Below are 20,838 nucleotides of genomic sequence, written 5' to 3' on the forward strand. Positions count from 1 at the left end.
CAACCGAGGTAGACAATCCCCTTGACTACTGGGCAACGAAACTTGACCTTTGGCCCCAACTAGCTGAATTTGCCCTTGAAAGGCTGTCATGCCCGGCCAGTAGCGTGGCATCGGAGCGCGTGTTTAGTGCGGCAGGAGGTATTGTAACTCCGCGGAGGACACGACTGTCCACCCAAAGTGTGGAGAGACTCACGTTTGTAAAAATGAATCAGGAGTGGATTAGTCTGGATTTCAAACCACCAGTTCCTGACACAACTGACCTAATAACCTAGCCGTTCAGGCCGCTCCCTGAACACCTTGGGAATTGCTTTGTATATCTGTCGCCTTAGAGGCCGCTATCTGAACAGCTCATGAATTGCTTTCTATATGTGTCGCCTTTGAGGCCGCTGGCTGGACAGCTGATGAATTGATTTGTATATATGTACTTATTGTCCGCTGTCCGGACAGCCCATGAATTACTTTTTGTATATAGCCTTCCAAACCACTCTCAGAATAAGTCATGATATTCATGCTGTGTATAGCCTTATAGGCCAATGGTCAATCAAGTCATGATTGTTATAGTGTGTATAGCCTTATAGGCCGCTGTCTTTACAACTTTATAATTCCATGCAGTATATAGCCCTATCGGCCACTTTCTGGCATCCAGTTGCTGTAGCCCCCATCACCACACTGTGCCACGGGCCCCTGTACCGCCTTCTCATACTGCTGCCAGATCCATCCTCTGCCATGTGTGTCTTTGTCGTCTGCTCATGCTGCTGGGTTCCAGTTTTAAACCTAGGCCTGTGTATGGCTTCCGAATACTGCTGCCTCCACCGCCACCCTGCGCCATGTGCCTCTGTCGTCTGCTCACGCTGCTGACGGCTTCCGCTTTTTAACCGAGGCCTGTGTTTGGCTTCCGAATACTGCTGCATCCACCGCCACCCTGCGCCATGTGTCTCTGTCGTCTGCTCACGCTGCTGATGGCTTCCGCTTTTTAACCTAGGCCTGTGTATGGCTTCCGAATACTGCTGCCTCCACCGCCACCCTGCGCCATGTGCCACTTTCAGGTCTCCTTACACTGTTGGTGGGTTCCATTTTGTGATAGGGTGCTGTATGGCCTTCCATTGCTGCTGCCTCCACCGCCACCCTGCGCCATGTGCCTCTGTCGTCTGCTCACGCTGCTGACGGCTTCCGCTTTTTAACCGAGGCCTGTGTTTGGCTTCCGAATACTGCTGCATCCGCCGCCACCCTGCGCCATGTGTCTCTGTCGTCTGCTCATGCTGCTGACGGCTTCCGCTTTTTAACCGAGGCCTGTGTTTGGCTTCCGAATACTGCTGCATCCACCGCCACCCTGCGCCATGTGTCTCTGTCGTCTGCTCACGCTGCTGACGGCTTCCGCTTTTTAACCTAGGCCTGTGTATGGCCTTCAATTGAAGCTGCTTCTGCTCCGCCACTCTGCCATTGGACTCTTGATAGTCGTCTCCCCATGCTGCTGCTGGGGGGAATTTTTAACATAGGCCTCTGTATGGCCTTCAATTTTAGCTGCTTACGCTCCGCCACTCTGCCATGGGCCCCTGTACCGCCTCCTCATGCTGCTGCCAGGCCCGTAATCTGCCATGGGCCCCCGTACCGACTCCTCATGCTGCTGCCAGGCCCGTAATCTGTCATGGGCCCCTGTACCGCCTCCTCATGCTGCTGCCAGGTCCAGAGTGTGTCATGGGTCCCTGTACGGCCTCCCATTGCTGCTGTCTCCATCGCCACACTCTGCCATGTGCCACTTTCAGGTCTCCTCACACTGCTGGTGGGTTCCATTTTGTCATAGGGTGCTGTATGGCCTCCCATTGCTGCTGCCTCCACCGCCACACTGTGGCTCCACACTCTGGTTTTGGCCCCGTGACTGCCCAAATGAGTGAAGTGTGCGGTGATTCTAAGATCGACGGCACTCATCTGCATGTCATACTGACTGACAGTATTATTTCTCTTCCCCAGCAGACTCCAAGGGCATTTAAATTAAAGGTACAGTGTTCTGCACTAATATAAAGGCTCTCTGAAGCCTAGAAACACCCTTTTTATAAGTTAAATTCGCAGCGAATATATTCGGCTCGAAGCGAACCTTTTCCGCGAATTCGGCGAATCAGCTGAACCAAATTTTTGAATAATTCGCTCATCTCTAATTATAAGATCATGGCACAGCAATGGATTCCTTGTTAAACAGATTTTAGATAGTTCTTCACAAGCTTTGATCTTGTTTTGCAGATAAAGAAGCAATTTTTTCTATCTGGCAAACAGATGGTGGTTGTAGGAAAACATATATACTCACCAGTTTTTCAGTCTTGGTTCTGGAAGGCAGGACTTCTTTTATACAGGAAACCCTGTTGATTAGCTTCCCTTTTCTGGGGAGTCCCTGTTTGGATCAACACTGAATGGGATCATTAATAATTTCCAGGGGACACACCTACTTTTCACCCTCAGACTGCATGTCTGAAATCAGGTCCTTTCTTCTCCACTCAAAAATGAATTTTTCATTTACAAGAGACAACAGACAATGTAGCCTGGGTCTCAAAATCATCTCCTTTCTAAGACACCATATTTCCTTGACAGTCGTAACTTGCCAAGCCCAAGGAAGACATTTTTTGCTTGAACATTTACCCACACATGTTCTTCTCCAGATAAGGGGATGTCTTCCTTCCTTCATGGACATCTGGTTGACATGCATATCAGGAAAGTGGGTTGTGAGCTGGTGGTCTACAGATGTAAGATACCGGGACTTTTGAGTTTATATAATAAAAGAACACAGAAGTGGCAACTGCATTCATTTTTCTACATGCTTCCCTACTATATTTATAAACTTATCGCAGCATTTAACTAATGCCTGGACAGCTTCAGCACAGAAAGATTTGTCAGTATGCATGAACCATCCTAGAACAGCCTGCTTTGCTTCATCATCAGTGCAGAAATGCTGACCATAGAAAGTCTCTTTTGCAATTTCAGGACAGGTTAAATGTTGATTATCCAGGATCAGATGGTCCACGCGCTGAATGTTCACAGGAATGACTCCTGTGGGATGGGAACCACCATGGCCAGGATTGTCACTGACAGATAGATGGCCAGCCATATTTGAAACATTTACACCATTCAAATGTTTTCCTGAGGCTGACCAGCATCTCATCACTTTAGTGTGCTTGAAGTCTTCTGTAGATATCCATGGGTTTTACGCCTTTGTTCATAAGAAACTTCATCAGCACACGCTGTTCCATGCATGCACTAACACTTTTGTCTGCCATCTTGATTAACAGTCTCTGGACTGGCCTGCGACATGTGCGCCACCTATCAGTATTAGGACACACTTACCACTTACTACTGCATGTAATACTGCCAAACTACTATCCCTTTTTTATATGAAATTAAGTCACAGTTTGACTTGAATGCCCTATAATTCCTGTTCCATTTATCAGAGCTGTTTATTCCCTCCAATCTTCATCTTATATCTTAAAGGTTGGCAAATTTGCATTGGTGTTACAGAGCCCTCTAGTGCAGGATTCCCCCTTAAAAAACTTTCAAAGTATTGCATTAAACCTGTTCAGTGTACCAAAGAAGAATGGAGCTCCACTTATCCTGGACCTCAGAGGACTCAACTATTTTGTGGTTGTGTGCAAACTTAGGGAGGAATCTGTTCAATTGGTGGTGTCCTCTCTTCATCAAGGGGACATGTTAGACTCAAATGACTTCAAGGACACTTACTTGTATGTACAAATTTTCCCAAGCCACCAGCAGTTCCTTATCTTTGGGATGGGGAGGACCTATGCTGGTTTTGTGGCCCTTTTTTCAGCTTTGCATCTTTCCCTTGGCTATTTACCAAAGTAATTGCTGTATCTGGCCTTATTGAGACTAGGGAGGGATCTGGATAGCTGGGTGCTTGGAATTAAGTCTCCCACTGTCCATCTGGACCCTGAAGGAATTTGGTTGGCCTTGCAACCTCTGAAAATTGTTTTCTGTCCTAAGTTTCCACCTGGGGTACTTGGGTCTTGTCCAGGCCACTTGACTGGCCAAAATGTTTCTCCCATCCAAGAAGTTTTGCATCATGTTCAGCTCTTGTGCTCATACATGGGAGTTTTGGGTCTCACGGACTCCATATCTGCGTAAAGAATTTTTCTTTCAACATGCTCAATTTTCCCAAAATGTTAGTCTTTACAAATGGGTGGAGGAGTCACCAGTAAATATATCAATGAAATCAACCAACAAGGAATAAAAACCTTCCTGAGACTCAAACAATCACCCTGTACTCAAATCTCATTATGTGTTTTCTTAAAACAAGTGTATATGCCAACTGTAAATAATGGCAGTATCAATATAATCCCAGAAAGGTAAAAAAAAAAATTAATCACAAAAACAATTTGTAAATCATAAGAGTTATAACATGATTGAAAAGTTCGGCAAATAAAAAAAAACACCACTTCTCCCCTGTATCCTTTTGTCTTGCTCCCTAAAGTCCATATACAGTATATACACTATGTTGCCAAAAGTATTGGAACTCCTGTCTTTACAAGCACATAAACATGGCATCCCAGTCTTAGTCCATAGGGTTCAATATTGATTTAGCCCACCCTTTGCAGCTATAGCAGCTTTAACTCTTCTGGGAAGGCTGTCCACAAGGTTTAGTAGTGTGTCTATGGGAATGTTTGACCATTCTTCCAAAAGCGCATTTGTGTGGTCAGGCACTGATGTCGGACGAGAAGGCCTGGCTCGCAGTCTCCGCTCCACTTCATCCCAAAGGTGTTCTGTTGGGTTGAGCTCAGGACCCTGTGCAGGCCAGTCAAGTTCCTCCACCCCAAGCTCACTCATCCATGTCTTTATGGACCTTGCTTTGTGCACTGGTGCGCAGTCATGTTGAAACAGGAAGGGGCCATCCCCAAACTGTTCCCCCAAAGTTGGGAGCATGAAATTGTCTAAAATGTCTTTGCATGATGATGCCTTAAGAGTTCCCTTCACTGGAACCAAGGGGCCAAGCCCAACCCCTGAAAAACATCTCCACACCATAATCCCCCCTCCACCAAGCTTTACACTTGGCACAATACAGTCAGGCAAGTAGCATTCTCCTGGGAACCGCCAAACCCAGACACGTCCATCGGATTGCCAGAGAAGTGTGATTCGTCACTCCAGAGAACACATCTCCACTGCTGTAGAGTCCAGTGGTGGTGTGCTTTACACCACTGTATCAAACGCTTTGCATTGCACTTGGTGATGTAAGGCTTAGATGTAGAAGAAAGCCGTTGTTGAAAGAAAGCCATAAGAAGTCCCGTTTGCAGTTTGCGAGAAAATTTAACTTTTTGGCTTAAAAGCAAAAGGCTGTGTGTCACAAAAAACTAACACTGCACATCACCCTGAACACACCATCCCCACCGTGAAACATGGTGGTGACAGCATCATGTTGTGGGGATGCTTTTCTTCAGAAGGGAAGCTGATCAGAGTTGATGGGAAAATGGATGGAGTAAAATATAGGGAAATCTGTTAGAGTCTGTAAAAGACTTGAAACTGGGGTGGAGGTTCACCTTCCAGCAGGACAATGACCCTAAACATACAACATACAACCAGAGCTAAAATGGAATTGTTTAGGTCAAAGCCTATTCATGTGTTAGAAAGTCCAGTCCTAAATACAATTGAGAATCTGTGGCAAGACTTGAAATTTGCTGTTCACAGATGCTCTCCATCCAATCTGACAGAGCTTGAGGTATTTTGCAAAGAAGAATGAGCAAAAATGTCACTCTCTAGATGTGAAAAGCTGGTAGAGACATCCCCAAAAAGACTTGCAGCTGTAATTGCAGCGAAAGCTGGTTCTACAAACTATTGACTCAGGAGGACTGAATACAAATGCACGCCACATTTTTCAGATATTTATTTGTAAAAAATTTTGAAAACCATTTATAATTTTCCTTCCACTTCACAATTATGTGCCACTTTGTGTTGGTCTATCACATAAAATCATAATAAAATACATTTATGTTTTTGGTTGTAACATGACAAAATGTGGAAACTTTCAAGGGGTACAAATTATTTTTCAAGGCACTGTAAATGATCTGCTACTGTCAGCTTGGTGGCAGATACCACAGCATACTTTCAGAGGTCTAGTGGCTTTTAGGCCTCAGCAGGTCAGAGCTGTTTTGGTGGCAAATGGGGATCTACTCAATATTAGGTGGGTGGTCATAAAGTTATGGCTGATCAGTGTATATCAGAAAGGCAGTACTAGTCAAGACAGGTGAGATAGAAACAGAACTTAGTATGGCAACATTTTTCCATGTTTGTGTAGAATGCATCGCTAGTTGCTGGGTATTCAAATGATGGGCATCTACTATAAACCTGTTCATACTTATGCTTCCTGTGGTTTAATTCATGCACCTTCCACAGAAATAGTAAAATAGAATTCGGTTACACAATTGCTACAGTGCAGTGTATTTTTTAAAATTGCACATACTGCAATTTGTCTGTACTGATATGCTCTCAGGTCTGTAGGAATGAATAGTACAAGTCACACTTAAGACATACTTAACAAGTGTTACAGTATGCCCATTGCATGTGTATTCATGATTTTAGAGACCACTGTGTAACTCCAAAGGATTTCAAGAGCAGAAGTGTGAACAGGAATTTGTTTCCTCAGATATGGTGATTATCATGTGCTATGTAGTAGTTAACCTGAGCCCAGGACAAATTATATAAACAAATTGTGTATGCCAATCAACCCTGTGATATGATCCAATTAAAAGTGAATTTGGAGGCTGCTGTTTCTACAAAGGTATAACCTTCATTACTTGAACAACATACATATAAAAACGCTGCCCAAATACAAAAAGTGAAAAATAATATAAACTAAACATCCATCACAGATAAACTCAATAAAATGAATAAATAAAGTCCTTGGTATCAGAATTAATTATTGAAATAGTGCACGTGCTTCTTCCACAAACAATGCGTGATTCATGCTGTGTGCTCCCCACCAGTGTCCCCACTCACTCACCAGCTGTATTGGACTCTTATAATGAAACAAGAGTCAATCACCCTTTGGTGGGGCAAGAGAAGGTCTGCTGAGTCTTGTAGTCCTCCTGGGTTAAGCTGTACTTGTCACCCTCAATCATCCCGATATGGTAATGTGATATGGAGTATGCACATGCAAAGAATGGTGGAAGGCATACAAATAGTGTGTTTCCAGAGAAAAAAACCCTGCATAAACACCGGCTTGGGAAGCAACACACCACCGTGTGCTCCAAACACCGGAAATTACATCACCATGGTTCACCCCTCCTACTGGGTGTCCTCAGAGGTATAGCCTATACCTCTGAGGATGCCCAGTAGGAGGGGTGAAATTTGTCAGATGCAGACTGTGGTGTTGTCATTTCAATAATCAATTCTGATACCAAAGGCTTTATTTATTCATTTTATTGAGTTTATGTGTGATAGATGCTTATTTTATGTCATTTTTTACTTATTGTATTTGGGAGCGCTTCTATATGTATGTTGTTCGATGATGATTATCATGTTTCTGTTTGTAAAGCTTGTATAAAGCATTCTTTTGTTTGACAAGTTAATACAATATTTTATATTTAGTATTGATACTGTGATGTTTTACATATTGCACACATTGTTGCAAAAGTATCTTTCATAGTTTAAGCACTGGAAGAGACTTTGCTCTAAATTGCCCATATACATAAATACGGGGATCTGTATAGTACTATTTAACAGTAAATCATGTTTTTTTTATACAATACTGCACATGCTGTGTTTGTATGATACAGATTATCTAAATGGCTTTAAGCATCCTTTCAGTGTTCAGATGGATGAATTTAACAGGGTAATTATGAATTCAAAAATAATTGCAGTTCTGCTCAGAGTTCTGAATAATTCATTGCTTTTCTAGTCTGAGAGTCAGCACCCCCATGCTCTAGTCAGGTTCCATAACGATGGCCTCACTCCAACTCTCGCTGCATTATTTAATGTGTATGATAAGAGCAAGCAGGGAAGTTGCATTTCCAATGCAGTTTCTTTTGTTTGAATAGTGCTCTGCACTTTATAATAACTCAACAATGCTGTGCAAAATTTTCTGCGCTGCTTGTCACCTTGCACATCTTTAGCTCTGCATTTATGTCCAGCGGTACATATTGGTGCAATGCAGTTTTTCTTCTTTTTATAGGGGAGTATAGCCCAATAGAGGTTAACTTACCTGAAGGAGGGGGGTTATATTCAGGAAACTCTTGGAATTCCTACTTAAGCCTTTCTCTTTGGGAAACATTCCTAAGGCTCTGGGTCCCTAACCTTAAACTAGAATGATTAATCACAAAACACTAAGAAACCAAGCTGTTGAAATAAAAGCTAATTAGCTACTGACATAAATAATAAAAACGCTAAAAGAAAAGCTGCTGGACTAAGACTTATTAGCTCTAAAATATAAGTGTTAAAAAACATTAGAAAACCAGGCTATTGAAATTGGACTAACTGGCAGCTCCATTCAAATGTTTACATCATATATCCATGTTATTTATTGGATGTTTTACTATGGTGATTGTTTGTACAATGTCTTTTAACATTCTCTAATTCAATAGAGACAACAGAAGTCCATGTGACAAGTTTGTTGGTTATGTGATGATCTAGATTTTGTAGTATACAGTATATTTATGTGCATACCTAGACATAATTTTTCATAATTTTCATTATGTTTTATGCTTGTTCTTGTAACTGTGATGAAGGGGGAGAGGTATTGCCCCCAAAAATGCTTGAGATGTTTTTATTGGACCTACCAACAATTAAAATGATCTTGAACTCATATATCCAGTTTTGGTCTGATGCTCCAGTATTTCAGCTGGTATACGACTGCACTGGTGATCCCTAAACTTTATATTCCATGCTTGGATGTGGAGTACACTACAGCTGGTAAATGCTGTTTTAATGGTAAAAACTGACATTTAAAAGGACAGAGTGCCTTGTGCACAGGCTCTAAAATTCATAGCTGGTAGAGCTGGTCATGCAGCTCTAGCTGGCCAGCATTCAAGCACATGAAGAAACTCTGCCTAGCAAGAAAGTACCCGCTATTTGACAGTCCAGCCTGTTATTCAGAACAAACACAGGTGACCACCTTGCAGGAGGTTGCAGTTGCCACCTGCATGTCCATTCACTACCTGCAAAAGCTGACCCCAACTGAACATGTGAAAGTCTTTTTTGCCAAATGTGGGAGGGCGGTGGAGATAGAGGTGTGACCTCAAAAGCAGAGGACCAGCCTCATTGCTCCTTTAATCTCTGGCAATCTACAAAAGGACTACAACCTTCCACTTGGTTAGATCAATAACTCAGTTGAGCTGAAAGCAGAGATCCTACCCTTTCTTGGGATGACTACTACTGTCTGGGCACAACAAACAGTGCATAACTGAAGATATCAAGGTCCTAAATGCATGACCTGTTTCAGCTTAAGAATGGCTGTAGTGGGAGGCTCAGTCTGGTCCCCAAATTGTGGAGCTGGTGCTGATGGACTGGTACCTGGGGTCCCTGCCTTGCAGTCGCCAGTGTTGGATCAGCCATGGAGGCCCAAAATCTGCAAATCAGCTGGTGAACATGATGACGAGACTTTGGTTCTTCAAATGCACTGCGATCTACAACTTTGTAGAATTCTAGAACCAGCACACAAGATGGACAAGATACATCTCCTTCAGCTCATCCAGGGTTGATTCCAACCTGAAGAGTACAGAAATGCATATGCAAACATTTCTTATTGGTGATGGTGATAATGCTGATGACAATGTTTCAGACCTACACTCTGAACTGACCTCTGTGGGTGTAGACTTCCACATTACAGGTCATGGTCGGCGACGATGATGAGGATACTACCTCTTATCCAGCACCTACTACTGTCAAATGCCTAATGCTGACAAAAGGTTCCCTCTTTTTGCAGTTAATTACAATTTGATAATTTGTTACAGAAATCCAAGGTGAGATTTTAGAGGAATTGCTGGTCCAGCAGCTATTTAGGTGGATGGTGCTCAATTTAGATCACAGTGAAGTACTGGGAGACAAGAGAGCACCAAGAAGATAGAGGTACAGATAGCTGATCTGTTTTACTGGCCAGAGTTGCAGTCTGAGGCTAGATAGATACTATGCTTCCTGCCCTACTTTCCAGCTAACCCCTCTGATGTTGCACTTCCTAAACCTCTTGGTACCTCTACCCACAACTGAAGAACCATATACGCACATTGCAGTGTACCCAGTTTGTCCCCTGGTAAAGTTGGGCCAAAGACATATACTGGTAGTTCTCGATTATGTGACAAGATGTCCTGAGACTGTTTCTCTCAGAAATACTTCCTGTAAGACAATTTCACAGGAGTCGTTTCATATGTTCTCAAAAACAGGATTGGCAAACTCCAATCTTGCTTTTCTATGTTTCTGTGTCAGCAGTGGGGTCCTGCTGGATCTCCTACCATAGCATCCCTTTTCATTCAGATGGTGATGTATAGTGTAGAGCTGACACATTTGTACCCTGTGCCTGAAGGTCAGCTTGAATTTGTCTGGATGTTGATCGAGGCTCTTTAGCCTCCATTCAAACAATCCTTTGTTGCAGTCTTTGATCAACTTCATGATACTGTTGCGCACAGTGGACGCAGGAACATTAAGATCTCTGGAGATGGACTTGTAACCTTGAGGTTGTCTGTGCTTTTCCACAATTTTTGTTCTCCAATCCTCAGACAATTCTTTACTGGTCTTTCTCTTCTCCATACTCCCATGTGGTACACATAGACACACAACAAAAGGTTGAGTCATTTGTTCACCATTTTAACTGGTTTTGTTTGTGATGTCTATATTGTCAACACTTGTTAATTGATACAGGTGAGTTTAATTACAAATTACAGGAGCATCACAAACTTGGAATTAAATTATTTCTTACAATTTTGAGACGGTGCCAATAATCTTGTCCAGTCCATTTTTGGGGTTTTGGGTGGAATGTGTCAGTTTTGGCTTTTCGTTTCTCCACTTTTTTGTGTCACACCAATACAAACAAAGAAACATTTGTAATTGCAACAATTTTCTGGGCGAAGTGGTGCATTATCTGACAGAAATGCAGGGGTGCCAATATTTTTGGCCATAACTGAATGTCGGTACTATGTACACCCACTCCCCCTTCACACACAGACAGGCATACACACAAATAAAATTACTTAAAAGTACAGTATCTTGCATTGGCAGTCCTTAGAGACTGTTTCCATCACAGCTAAAATGTGTTTTGTAGGTACCCATAGATCAGGCTCTAGTGTAGAAAACACTGGATATTTTAGGGTACCCAACCACAGTGCACCTCTGCTTAGACTACAGCCAGCCTGGAAGATCTGGGTTTGGACATACACATGATACCTGGCAGTATTTTTCCTAATTCTTCGATCAGCTGTGTTTTGTTCCCAAGCCCACTGCAAATATATTACATTGATATTAAAATTGTAAATGTCAGTAGCTTGTTTTTGCCAAATGCTGATAGCTTATTTGGGAACACATCAGTATATTTTTTTATTCATAAGAGCATTGTAGAGCTTCCCTTTAAGAATACGTATATAAATTTACAAAACCTTGTGTTTACATACAGTTTATCTTGAAATCATCTTTGAAGCAGGATATCCTTTTTTGTAATCTCCACATATTCTCCAGCTGTTGTGACCAGAAATGTTTAATACTCATTCATCATAATGTGAGCACTTCTGTTTGTTGACATTGAAATTACAGTTAACAATTCAGTGGATAGACACTTGACTGTAAGCCTTAACGGATATGTCCTGCTGTTATAATTACATAGTTACTAAAGCTGAAAAAAAAGACCTAGGACCATAAAGCTAAACCATTTTATAAAAATAGATGTTATACCATTGCTAAGTACAAACAAACTGTCTTTCCGGGTAGAAAGTGCGTGTAATGGTCTTGGTACAGTATTTTTATTATTTTTTTAATGTAGCTTATAAACCATTAATACTGCTTCACTTGTTTTCTGTGGTTTGAAATGTGGAGTCTGTTTCCTCTGGAGCTATGTGTAAAGCAAATCCAAACCAATGACATAATGTGTTGAAAAGTCAACTGCAGCATATGATAAACAATTAGAAAGTATACACCTTTTTTGGTTTGGTGGGCTAAAAGGAACCTCTGCTGAACCACTGAAAAGCAGTAAAGCACAGTAGAGCTTTCTTAGAATAGAACATATCTAAATGTCTCCTTGCAGAAAACGAATACAGAACTATTGTTCTGAAGCGTTACTGATAAGATGCAGGATGGTGTTCTCTTATGCAAAAGCTGAGGTTTCAGACATGCAGCAGCTTTAACATCTGAATTGGTTGATTAGTAGGTATGTAGGATCCTGGAAAGGGGTTCACAAAGGGATTACAGGCAGGGGTATAGTAATTAAATTCCTAGTCTTTATGCAAAATATGAACCAGGTTACCCAAGATCTTCTTTTAAATGACAGCTACAGTACTACTGTATATGCACAGGTACATTCACAGTAGTGAAAGGCTGAACACCACCCTGTTTGGGTTATGGTCAAACACTTGAACCTAATGAAAATTTGACCGCAAACTTTTAACATAATGCAAGTCTATGGGGCTCGAACTTGTAAATTCAAAAGTGCCGATTTTGAAGGCTTATATGCAAGTTATTGGCCATAAAAGGGGTATGGGGACTCGGGTACTGCCCTAAGGGACATAAATCAGTGAAAAACAAAAACATTTCAAAAGTACCGCTTTTAAAGGGGCAGTCAAAAAAAAAAAAGAATCCTACCTGCAAAGTTGCACATCTGTTCAGTGTATAGAACCTACCGCAGGACTGACATTTCTTTTTTTAAATTACATTTTTATATTAAAAAAAAAAAACAGCGTGCCCCTCCCCAATCCTTACCAGACCCTTTAGGTCTGGTTCTAAGGTTAAGAGGGACCGCACAGTAATTTTTTTTTTTTTTTAAGTGTGTGGGGTTCCCCCTAAAAGCCATACCAGGCCCTTTAGGCCTGGAAGCCGCTTTTACCAAGGGGGCCCCTCCCTTGTGAATGAGTATGTGATACATAATACCCCTACTCATTAACCAAAAAAGTGTTAATGTGAATAAAATCATAACCGTTTTTGACAAGTCCTTAAATAAAAAAAAGCCAAAAAAGGTTCCATTGTTGTAATCCATCATCAATCATGGCGTCCGGCGTTGTCATGATGACACCAACTTGCCAATATTAAAAATGAAAAAGCCCGCAGACCCATCTATACCTGCTGAGCACTCACCACTATATGACATTTGCCAGTCAGATGTAAACAATTGGGTGGAGCCTATGGTCAGGTGCATTGCTTTTACCAATCACAATGCACTGTCTGAGCTCAGTGCATTGCGGGGTGCAGCGGACGAACAGCTCAACGAATGGCCGATGTTCGAGTCGAACTTTCATTCCACACGAACTTCAAGCCCATCATTAATTCACAGTAGTGACCACTTGTCTACTGGTTAGCAAACAAATGTCATGAATATTACATGTGCAGTAAAAGAAATAAAGTTTCATGAATCAAAGTTAGAATTGGAACTCCCAACGACTATAGGCCTTTTGGCAGTTGACACTTCTGCCTTCCTCCTGCCCTTGCAATATGGTCTGTACATTGTGAAAACCAGAAACCTAGTAATAGTAAAGAGAAGCAAATACACTTTTCTTATGCTAGGTATTGGTTTACTAGTTCCAAGTTCTATAAATCTGACGGTCAGTAAGGAGGGCGACTTGTTTAATTGAAATATTTGGGGGTTCTAAAATGGCCATGTTCTCTAACAGTTCTTTCCTAATACACCAGTGTCTTTCTAGCTACAGAAGCATTTTAGTCCCTTGAATAATACTTTTATGCTCTCAAACTCTTAATTTATTGGATTTATGCTCAATTCATGAATAGGATATGGAATGGATAGGGATCCATATTTATTAAATTATTTATGTCCATGACAATAAAGCACAGCACAGATTGTGACAACCGCTGCTTAGGTATGCCCGCAGGCTCTTACCACTCCAACGTGCTTGTAGTGCTTTGCTCAGTGATGTCTCTTACTCCACACAGGGGATATACTAAAGTGGATACAGGGTGTCCTTCTGTACTGAAACGTAAGTAAACGGCCTCCAAACACCAACCAAAGGTCATGCTGCCATGAAGTGCTCAATGCAGAGATCCATGTGTAGAAGGTGCGCAGGTATTTCCGCCATCCACAATGTTAGCGTCGGGCGGCTTGGAAAATCACCACCGGTGGAGGCATGGCCCGGAGCTTGTTGACACTGCCTACGTCAACGCGTTTCGCCAACATGACTGTGAGCTTCATCAGGACTTCGGGACTTACGTACCCCGGCCTTCTAAAGGGACTGCCAGCCCATTGTAATGGCTAGGGGTGGTCCCATGTTTAAAGAGACAGCAGACATATATTCCAACTAAGTAATATTTAAAAGAAGAGAAAAGGTATACCAAATGACAGCCTGATTTTTAAGTTTCTCACAAATCTAAATGAAACACAAATGATGCAGCGCTACTACCATTTGGAGCACTATTGGATCCCATTGGATTACTTGGGGCACCATTTATGTTATTTGGTCCTTTTAGGACCTCGTATTGACACTTGTCACATGTGATTATTTATGAGTTTTTTGGCACTATTTAATATTGTGTGTTTGTTATTTGTGTCACTAATTTTGCACTGTTTCACTTTTTCATTTATGTGTGAAGAATTTTTCTGGTAGTAGCGCATCATTTGTGTTTCATTTATAATTTTTGTCTATGGGTATATGACTGTATGTAGCAGCTTTACCTTTGTTGGTAGGTATTAGTTTTTAGGTAGGAGCGCAGGAGTTTGTCACATTGGTTCTCACAAATCTAACCACATTTATACACCCAATGCAGAAAGCTAATAAGCCATCAATTCAGTGTCACATTAAATATGAAACTGGACATAGATATTTAAGGCCTCCACAACAGTGATCAGTCAAGAAGATAATAAACCTAATTATAAAAATATCAAGAAATTAGGAAAAAGAACAGAAGAAGCAGCATAAATTCAGAGGGGGAAAAGAGATGCGGGGGAGGGTAAGTGGATAGAACAATAAAAAGAGGAAGAGGGAAGAGGAGGATAAGAGAGGGAGAAGATAAGAGAAAAAGAGGGTACAGGGAAAAGGGGAAAAGAAAGGGAGGGGAGTTCATGGTTCGAGGAACACCTTTAAACTCATTTCGTTATTAAATCCTAAACTGATCGAAGTTTGAATTTTGAAAATCCAACTTTTTTCTTTCCTCAATAGCACAGTGGCATAAAAGTCCTTGACCCTCAGGCCAGTTGTTTTACCTCTATGGAATTCAATGAAATGTAGGGACAATGGTGTATCTTCATTTCTTTGTTATGTGTATAAATGTGGTTAGATTTGTGAGAAACGTAAAAATCAGGCTGTGGTTTTTCCCTTCTTTTAAATATTATTTGAGGAATATATGTCTGCTGTCTTTTTAAACATGGGACCGCCCCCACCATTACAATTGGCTGAATGGGCCGGCAGTCCCTTTAAAGGGTCGGGGTATGTAAGTCCTGGTGTCCTGACAAAACTCATGGTCATGTGGGCGAAACGCGTTGACGTAGGCAGCGTCAACAAGCTCTAGGCCATGCCCCCACCGGCGGTGATGTTCCAAGCCGCCCAACGCTAACAGTGTGGATGGCGCAAATACCCTCGCACTTTCTACACATGGATCTCAGCATTGAGCACTTCACAGTAGCATGACCTTTGGTTGGTGTTTGGAAGCCGTTTACTTACGGTTCAGTACAGAAGGACACCCTGTATCCACTTTAGTATATCCCCTGTGTGTAGGACGAGACATCACTGAGGAGAGCACTACCAGCACGTTGGAGTGGTAAGAGCTTGCGGGCTTACCTATGTGGCTGTTGTCTCAATCTTTGTTGTACATTATTGTCAGACTATACGATCAGAGGCCTCACCTTACTTTAAGGGTCATTATTTACACCCTATGGACCAACTTTAACTCCACTCTGCTATCATTATGTGTGCCCCTCAGGATTGCCTATTAAAGGCGTAGTCTACACATGGACATCTCTGAGCTGGCTTATTCAGCCCTCCAACCAACAAATGCCCAGGTTATGGGCTTTGCCAGCATGTCCTCTCTCTAGTCTGGCAGGCCACCATTCCATCACCTAAAGGGGTATCCCCAGGGGTGGACTGATCATTTGGAAACTCGGGCACTGCCCGAGGGCCCGGGGTCAATAGGGGGCCCCATGAGATGCCCCTGGTACCTTTTTCATAGGCTTTTTTGCGTTTGGGCAAGGACACAGGGGTCCCATGATCCCCTATTGCCCGGGGGCCCCATGAGTTGTCAGTCCGCCCCTGGGTACCCCACCGTCTCTGGTTTCTGGACATGGACTTCAAACACTGCCCTTATCTGGTCCCACTGTGGCTATATCCTTTTTAATTAGATGTGTACTATATGTTATTCATCTATGTTGCTGTTGATTACCATTAAATCTGGTCAACAGTCAGTATATAATTCCAAGTGTTTGAGGTCTGGGTAGCCAATTGAGTCACTACTGTGCAGACCGGCACCCATTGATTGTTACTCTGGAGATTTCTGGCCTGATTGGTTATGCTCTATATGAGACAGAGTATATGATATCTAGCGTATGTAAGTGGATGTGCACTGCCTGGGTTTGGTTTTTATTAAGGAGATAATGTTATCTTGCCTTTTTTTTTAATGGTGTCTGGAGGATTGTTGGCTAATTAGCCTTTATATTAAAATTGATCTCAATAAAGCTGTACAATTGTTTACACCGTGGCTGGTTCTCTCTATATAGCCTCATTCTGGGGGGGCCTTCTTGGTTTCCTTGAAATTTCCAAAGAGATAGTAAACCTCTAGAAATTCCATCTTACCTGGGTAAGGACCATTAAATGGTAAGGTTGAGAGGAAATTAGGTGATACTTTGGCCAGATAAGTCACCTTTCTGCTTTTGGCTTATTCATAAAGCTCTTAATTTTGCATAACACTGGTGCTGATGAGTTCAAAACACTATTATGCAAGTAACCAGATGTGGAAATCTTTAGATGTTAGTGATATAAACATTTTGTCTGCATCTATACACTTCAGGGTCAAAATTATCTACTTATATACCGCCTTTGAAAAGCAAAAAAAAATCAAATCTTATCAAATCCTTTGATGTTTTGCTTTAGTTTTTTTTTTCCATTTCTATTAGGTGCCTTGTCTTTCAAAGAACAGGTACCTGCTTACTGTTATATTTATTCAGTATAAAATCACTCCTTTGTGCAACCCTCTGAAAATGATTTCTCTTTGCAAGGGCTTGAATTTTCACATTTCAGGTTTAAACCCCACACCCTCCATTCCCCCTGTCCAGTGAAAGTTCCTTTATTGGCAACTGAGACACATTTTTTGGACAAGAGGATAAGAGGGTATGTGGATTCCTGGTCAGAAAAGTGATATTAGAATGAGAGGAGAACACAGAACATGATTTTCCCTTTTAAGATGATGCTCCTAGTCTGTGTTTTTGCTTGGTAGACACATTTGATTCAAAGCCCACGTTTTTATTTAATATTTAAAAAAAAATCAGCAGAAGGAGCATTATTTACCTTTAGTGAAATGTGTCCTTTGTGTTGCTTTGCCCTCCTTTTGCTGAAATCGTCCTCCTCCAATGCCTCCCCAGCACCACTCCCCACCTTCTGCTATAGGTTTTTGCTGTGGCAGAGGATTAATAGGACTAAGGGGCTGTGACTGGCATTCTTCATTCTCATCATTGATTATAATACTGAACTTCAGTCTTACTTTATGGGCTTGTTCACATTTTCATTGAGCTACATTTTTATGCATACCACCTCAGATGTATGGTGTGAACAGAGTGCATGGAAAACAAATGCCACCTGCCCATGAAGGCATTTTGTATTGTCATAACTCCTCCTCAAGAGCCAGCCCACTGTTTGCATGAAAGCAGAGGGTTTTCGAATATATACAAACCCTGGGAAATGTGTCACAACTTGGTGAGTGACCCTTAAAATATAATAGTAGGAAGTGTCAGGTGTGCAGACGGCAGTATTTACCACTGGCTCACCATAAAATTATTGAACAAGTATCCCACCATCCTAACATTTAATTACCTACATGCTAAGTGGAAAAGTCCCAAAAGGTGCTCAAACCTGTCTTATAATGAGATGCTGTAATTTGAAAATTGTTTATGGTTAGTAAACCATAGTAAATTATGTTATTTGATCCAAACAATTCTTTGTAGTTTATCACCAAAATACAATACCATAGCTGTTTTTTCAAATATAGCAAGGCTTTTATGTAAGCATGAAGAGCATTATAATTTGTATATTTTCTTATGAAATGAGGTTATAGTGCATCCCATAAATATTTAAGCACTTGCCTAGTTCTGGATTGAATTTTCAATGCTGTTTGAGCAAAACATAAGCAAGTGGACATTAAAATAACAACCCAAGATAAGCAGAAGTCAATATTGACATTAACAATCAGCTACACCCAACCATGTTTTCTTTAGTTGTTTAAAGTCAAGACACCAGTTTTTCTGTAATTTTATTTTATTGGCAAATTATATAAAAAATCCAATGAGTAGAGATATTTATATATATAACTTTTGTGAGAACTCAAACTCTAAAGTGCTGCAGTCATTTTAACTTGCTGTGTGATATATTTGCATTTATGAAAAAGGTAAACTTGCCTGTAAATCAGGAGAAAGCAGATAATTTAATGGCAAAATCAGATGGTCCACTGCTGTTCCTTTTCAATTACATTTCTGAACAGTATACACACATACACTCATATCCATCCTTCGCCAGAAGAGTAGTCAGAATCGCTGTGGCTTTGTGCTAGTTATATGATTGATAAAAAAAATGTTTCAAGTAAAATAAATCAAAATCTTGTCCTTGGCTTGTGCACAAACCTGATCTTTTTATATCCATATTCATATACTGGGAAGGCAGTGGTACCTTTTGAACATCTGTGAATGTGACTTTAACACATCTTTAATTTTGCTTTAAGTTTTCATTTTCCTGTTTTCAATTTGGCTTTGCTCAAGGGTGCTTACATACCTCCTTGTTTGGGCAATTTATTTATTTTTGGCTCCAAATGATATACATTCTGAAGAGCACACTTCTTTACTTAGGAAAGGTAATCTTCTTTATGCATTTTAGGGGAACATCAAAGGGTGCCCTCATGTCCAATGAGAATATCACATACCTTAACCAAATCAAAAAGTTTCCTTTTAGAATTGATGAAATGTTTCCATAAGTTGTGTGGCAAGATCCAGGCAGTTACACAATCAACCAAATTTAATACCAAATTAAAAATTAAATATTCTTCTTTCCTCATGCTGAAGAGGAAAAAATGCTTGCTCATGGCTCATTGATAAAGAATAAAACAGTGTTTTTTTCTGTTCTACCGCAACAAAATTAATCCTTGCACCTGTGTCATGGAAAGGATTGCTGTAACACTGAAGTATTGGCATTTTCTACACTACACTTTCTTCAAGCTCATCTGAACCAGTAAATAAAACTGGTTTTCCCTTGGGTAGCTCAGTCCCGCAGTGTGAAAGCATGCCATGGACAGACTGACTTCTCTTTGTCCATATAATGCTTAGTCGTTTGGCATAGCTGTAACAAGTGGTGGTTGCCATCTCTCCCATATCTACAGAACAGCTACGTTTGGTTTTTTGAAGAACAAAACCAGCCTCAGGGCTTGATCTTGCATTTAGTCCCTTAAAATCTGAAGCCTTAATAGTTTTGTCTTCTTGTTTCTCGGATGCTTCTCTGTGTCGAGTCCTTCTACGTTGAGGTTTCACTCCATGTATAACCCTTCCAGTATCTTCTTTATACACCACTTGAGAACAACTGGCTTTGGCAGACTCATTGTTAAGTCTGCATTGCAAAAGCATACCATTGGGCATAATCTGGCTTCCATTGGTCTGTGAGTATACATTAGTAACTTTTGGAATGTCTGAACGAGCAGTACTGCAAACCTTGTATTTGACCATCATTACAACCGTAAAAACCAATAGGGTAACCACAATGACTCCTCCAATAATAATGGTTAAAGTGCCTCCCAAGAAATGAGCATGCAGTAAGCGGCAGTCTGGGTATGCCTCTGCTGTGGAAAACTGGACACATCCTAAGGACTTAGTAGCAGCCAAGGAAGTTGCAACGTCATCAAAAATGGCCAAGATGCAAAGGTCATAATCTACTCCTGATACTAAGTGCTTCAAGGCAAAGTGCTTGGTTGTGGAAGGCAGAATCCTGTAAAAAAAAAAAAAAGTAATAATGTATTATTAATAAAAATGAAAAACAGAGTGGGGATTTACTAAAACCAAAGCATAAAGAATCCGGAGAAGCTGTATATATCAACAAATCCGCTTCTAGCTTCAGCTTGTTCGCTTTGAAAATAAAAGAGCTATATTGATTGTCATGCACAGCTCAACATTACATTACTGTACATTAATGTGATCAGTGATTTATAGAAAGTTTTAAAGAAAACAACAATATGCGTTTGTCTCAGCAGTGGGTCATTTTGTCATCACCCCTCCTGCTCTAAAGCTCAAATAAATACTTTCACTAGTAATAATGAATATTGATAGAATGTAATAATGGAATAAAGGAGCAGAAAAATAATTGGAAAAAAAAAATGAAAATTGTAGCATGTAGAGTAGAGGCATGCCTCCTTACATTGGAGGCCAGTAGAAAAATGTCCTCTTACTGTGGTGATCAGTAGGGAATATGCCTTTTAACACTTGTGATCAATAGAAGAAAAATTTTGTTACACTGGTGGTCAATGGAGATGTTTAAT

General features: G+C 41.0%; 2 protein-coding genes across 5 annotated transcripts in view; one reads left to right on the plus strand and one right to left on the minus strand.

Moving 5' to 3' along the window:
* PC (pyruvate carboxylase) overlaps positions 1-20,838 on the plus strand; it is a 1,112,699-nt gene that overhangs the window by 959,899 nt on the left and 131,962 nt on the right. The gene's annotated exons all lie outside the window — the stretch shown is intronic.
* The window catches only part of LRFN4 (leucine rich repeat and fibronectin type III domain containing 4), a 32,855-nt gene continuing 30,580 nt past the window's right edge, over positions 18,564-20,838 (minus strand). Inside the window, exon 3 of the mRNA XM_089689963.1 lies at positions 18,564-20,291. Coding sequence (XP_089546089.1) covers positions 19,511-20,291 — 781 coding nt within the window. The 3' untranslated portion in view covers positions 18,564-19,510. The remainder of the gene's footprint in view (positions 20,292-20,838) is intronic.

The sequence above is a fragment of the Staurois parvus genome, unplaced genomic scaffold (genome assembly GCF_062004578.1).
Source record: "Staurois parvus isolate SC_StPar_1 unplaced genomic scaffold, SC_StPar_1.0 ptg000505l, whole genome shotgun sequence".
Lineage (NCBI taxonomy): Eukaryota > Metazoa > Chordata > Amphibia > Anura > Ranidae > Staurois > Staurois parvus.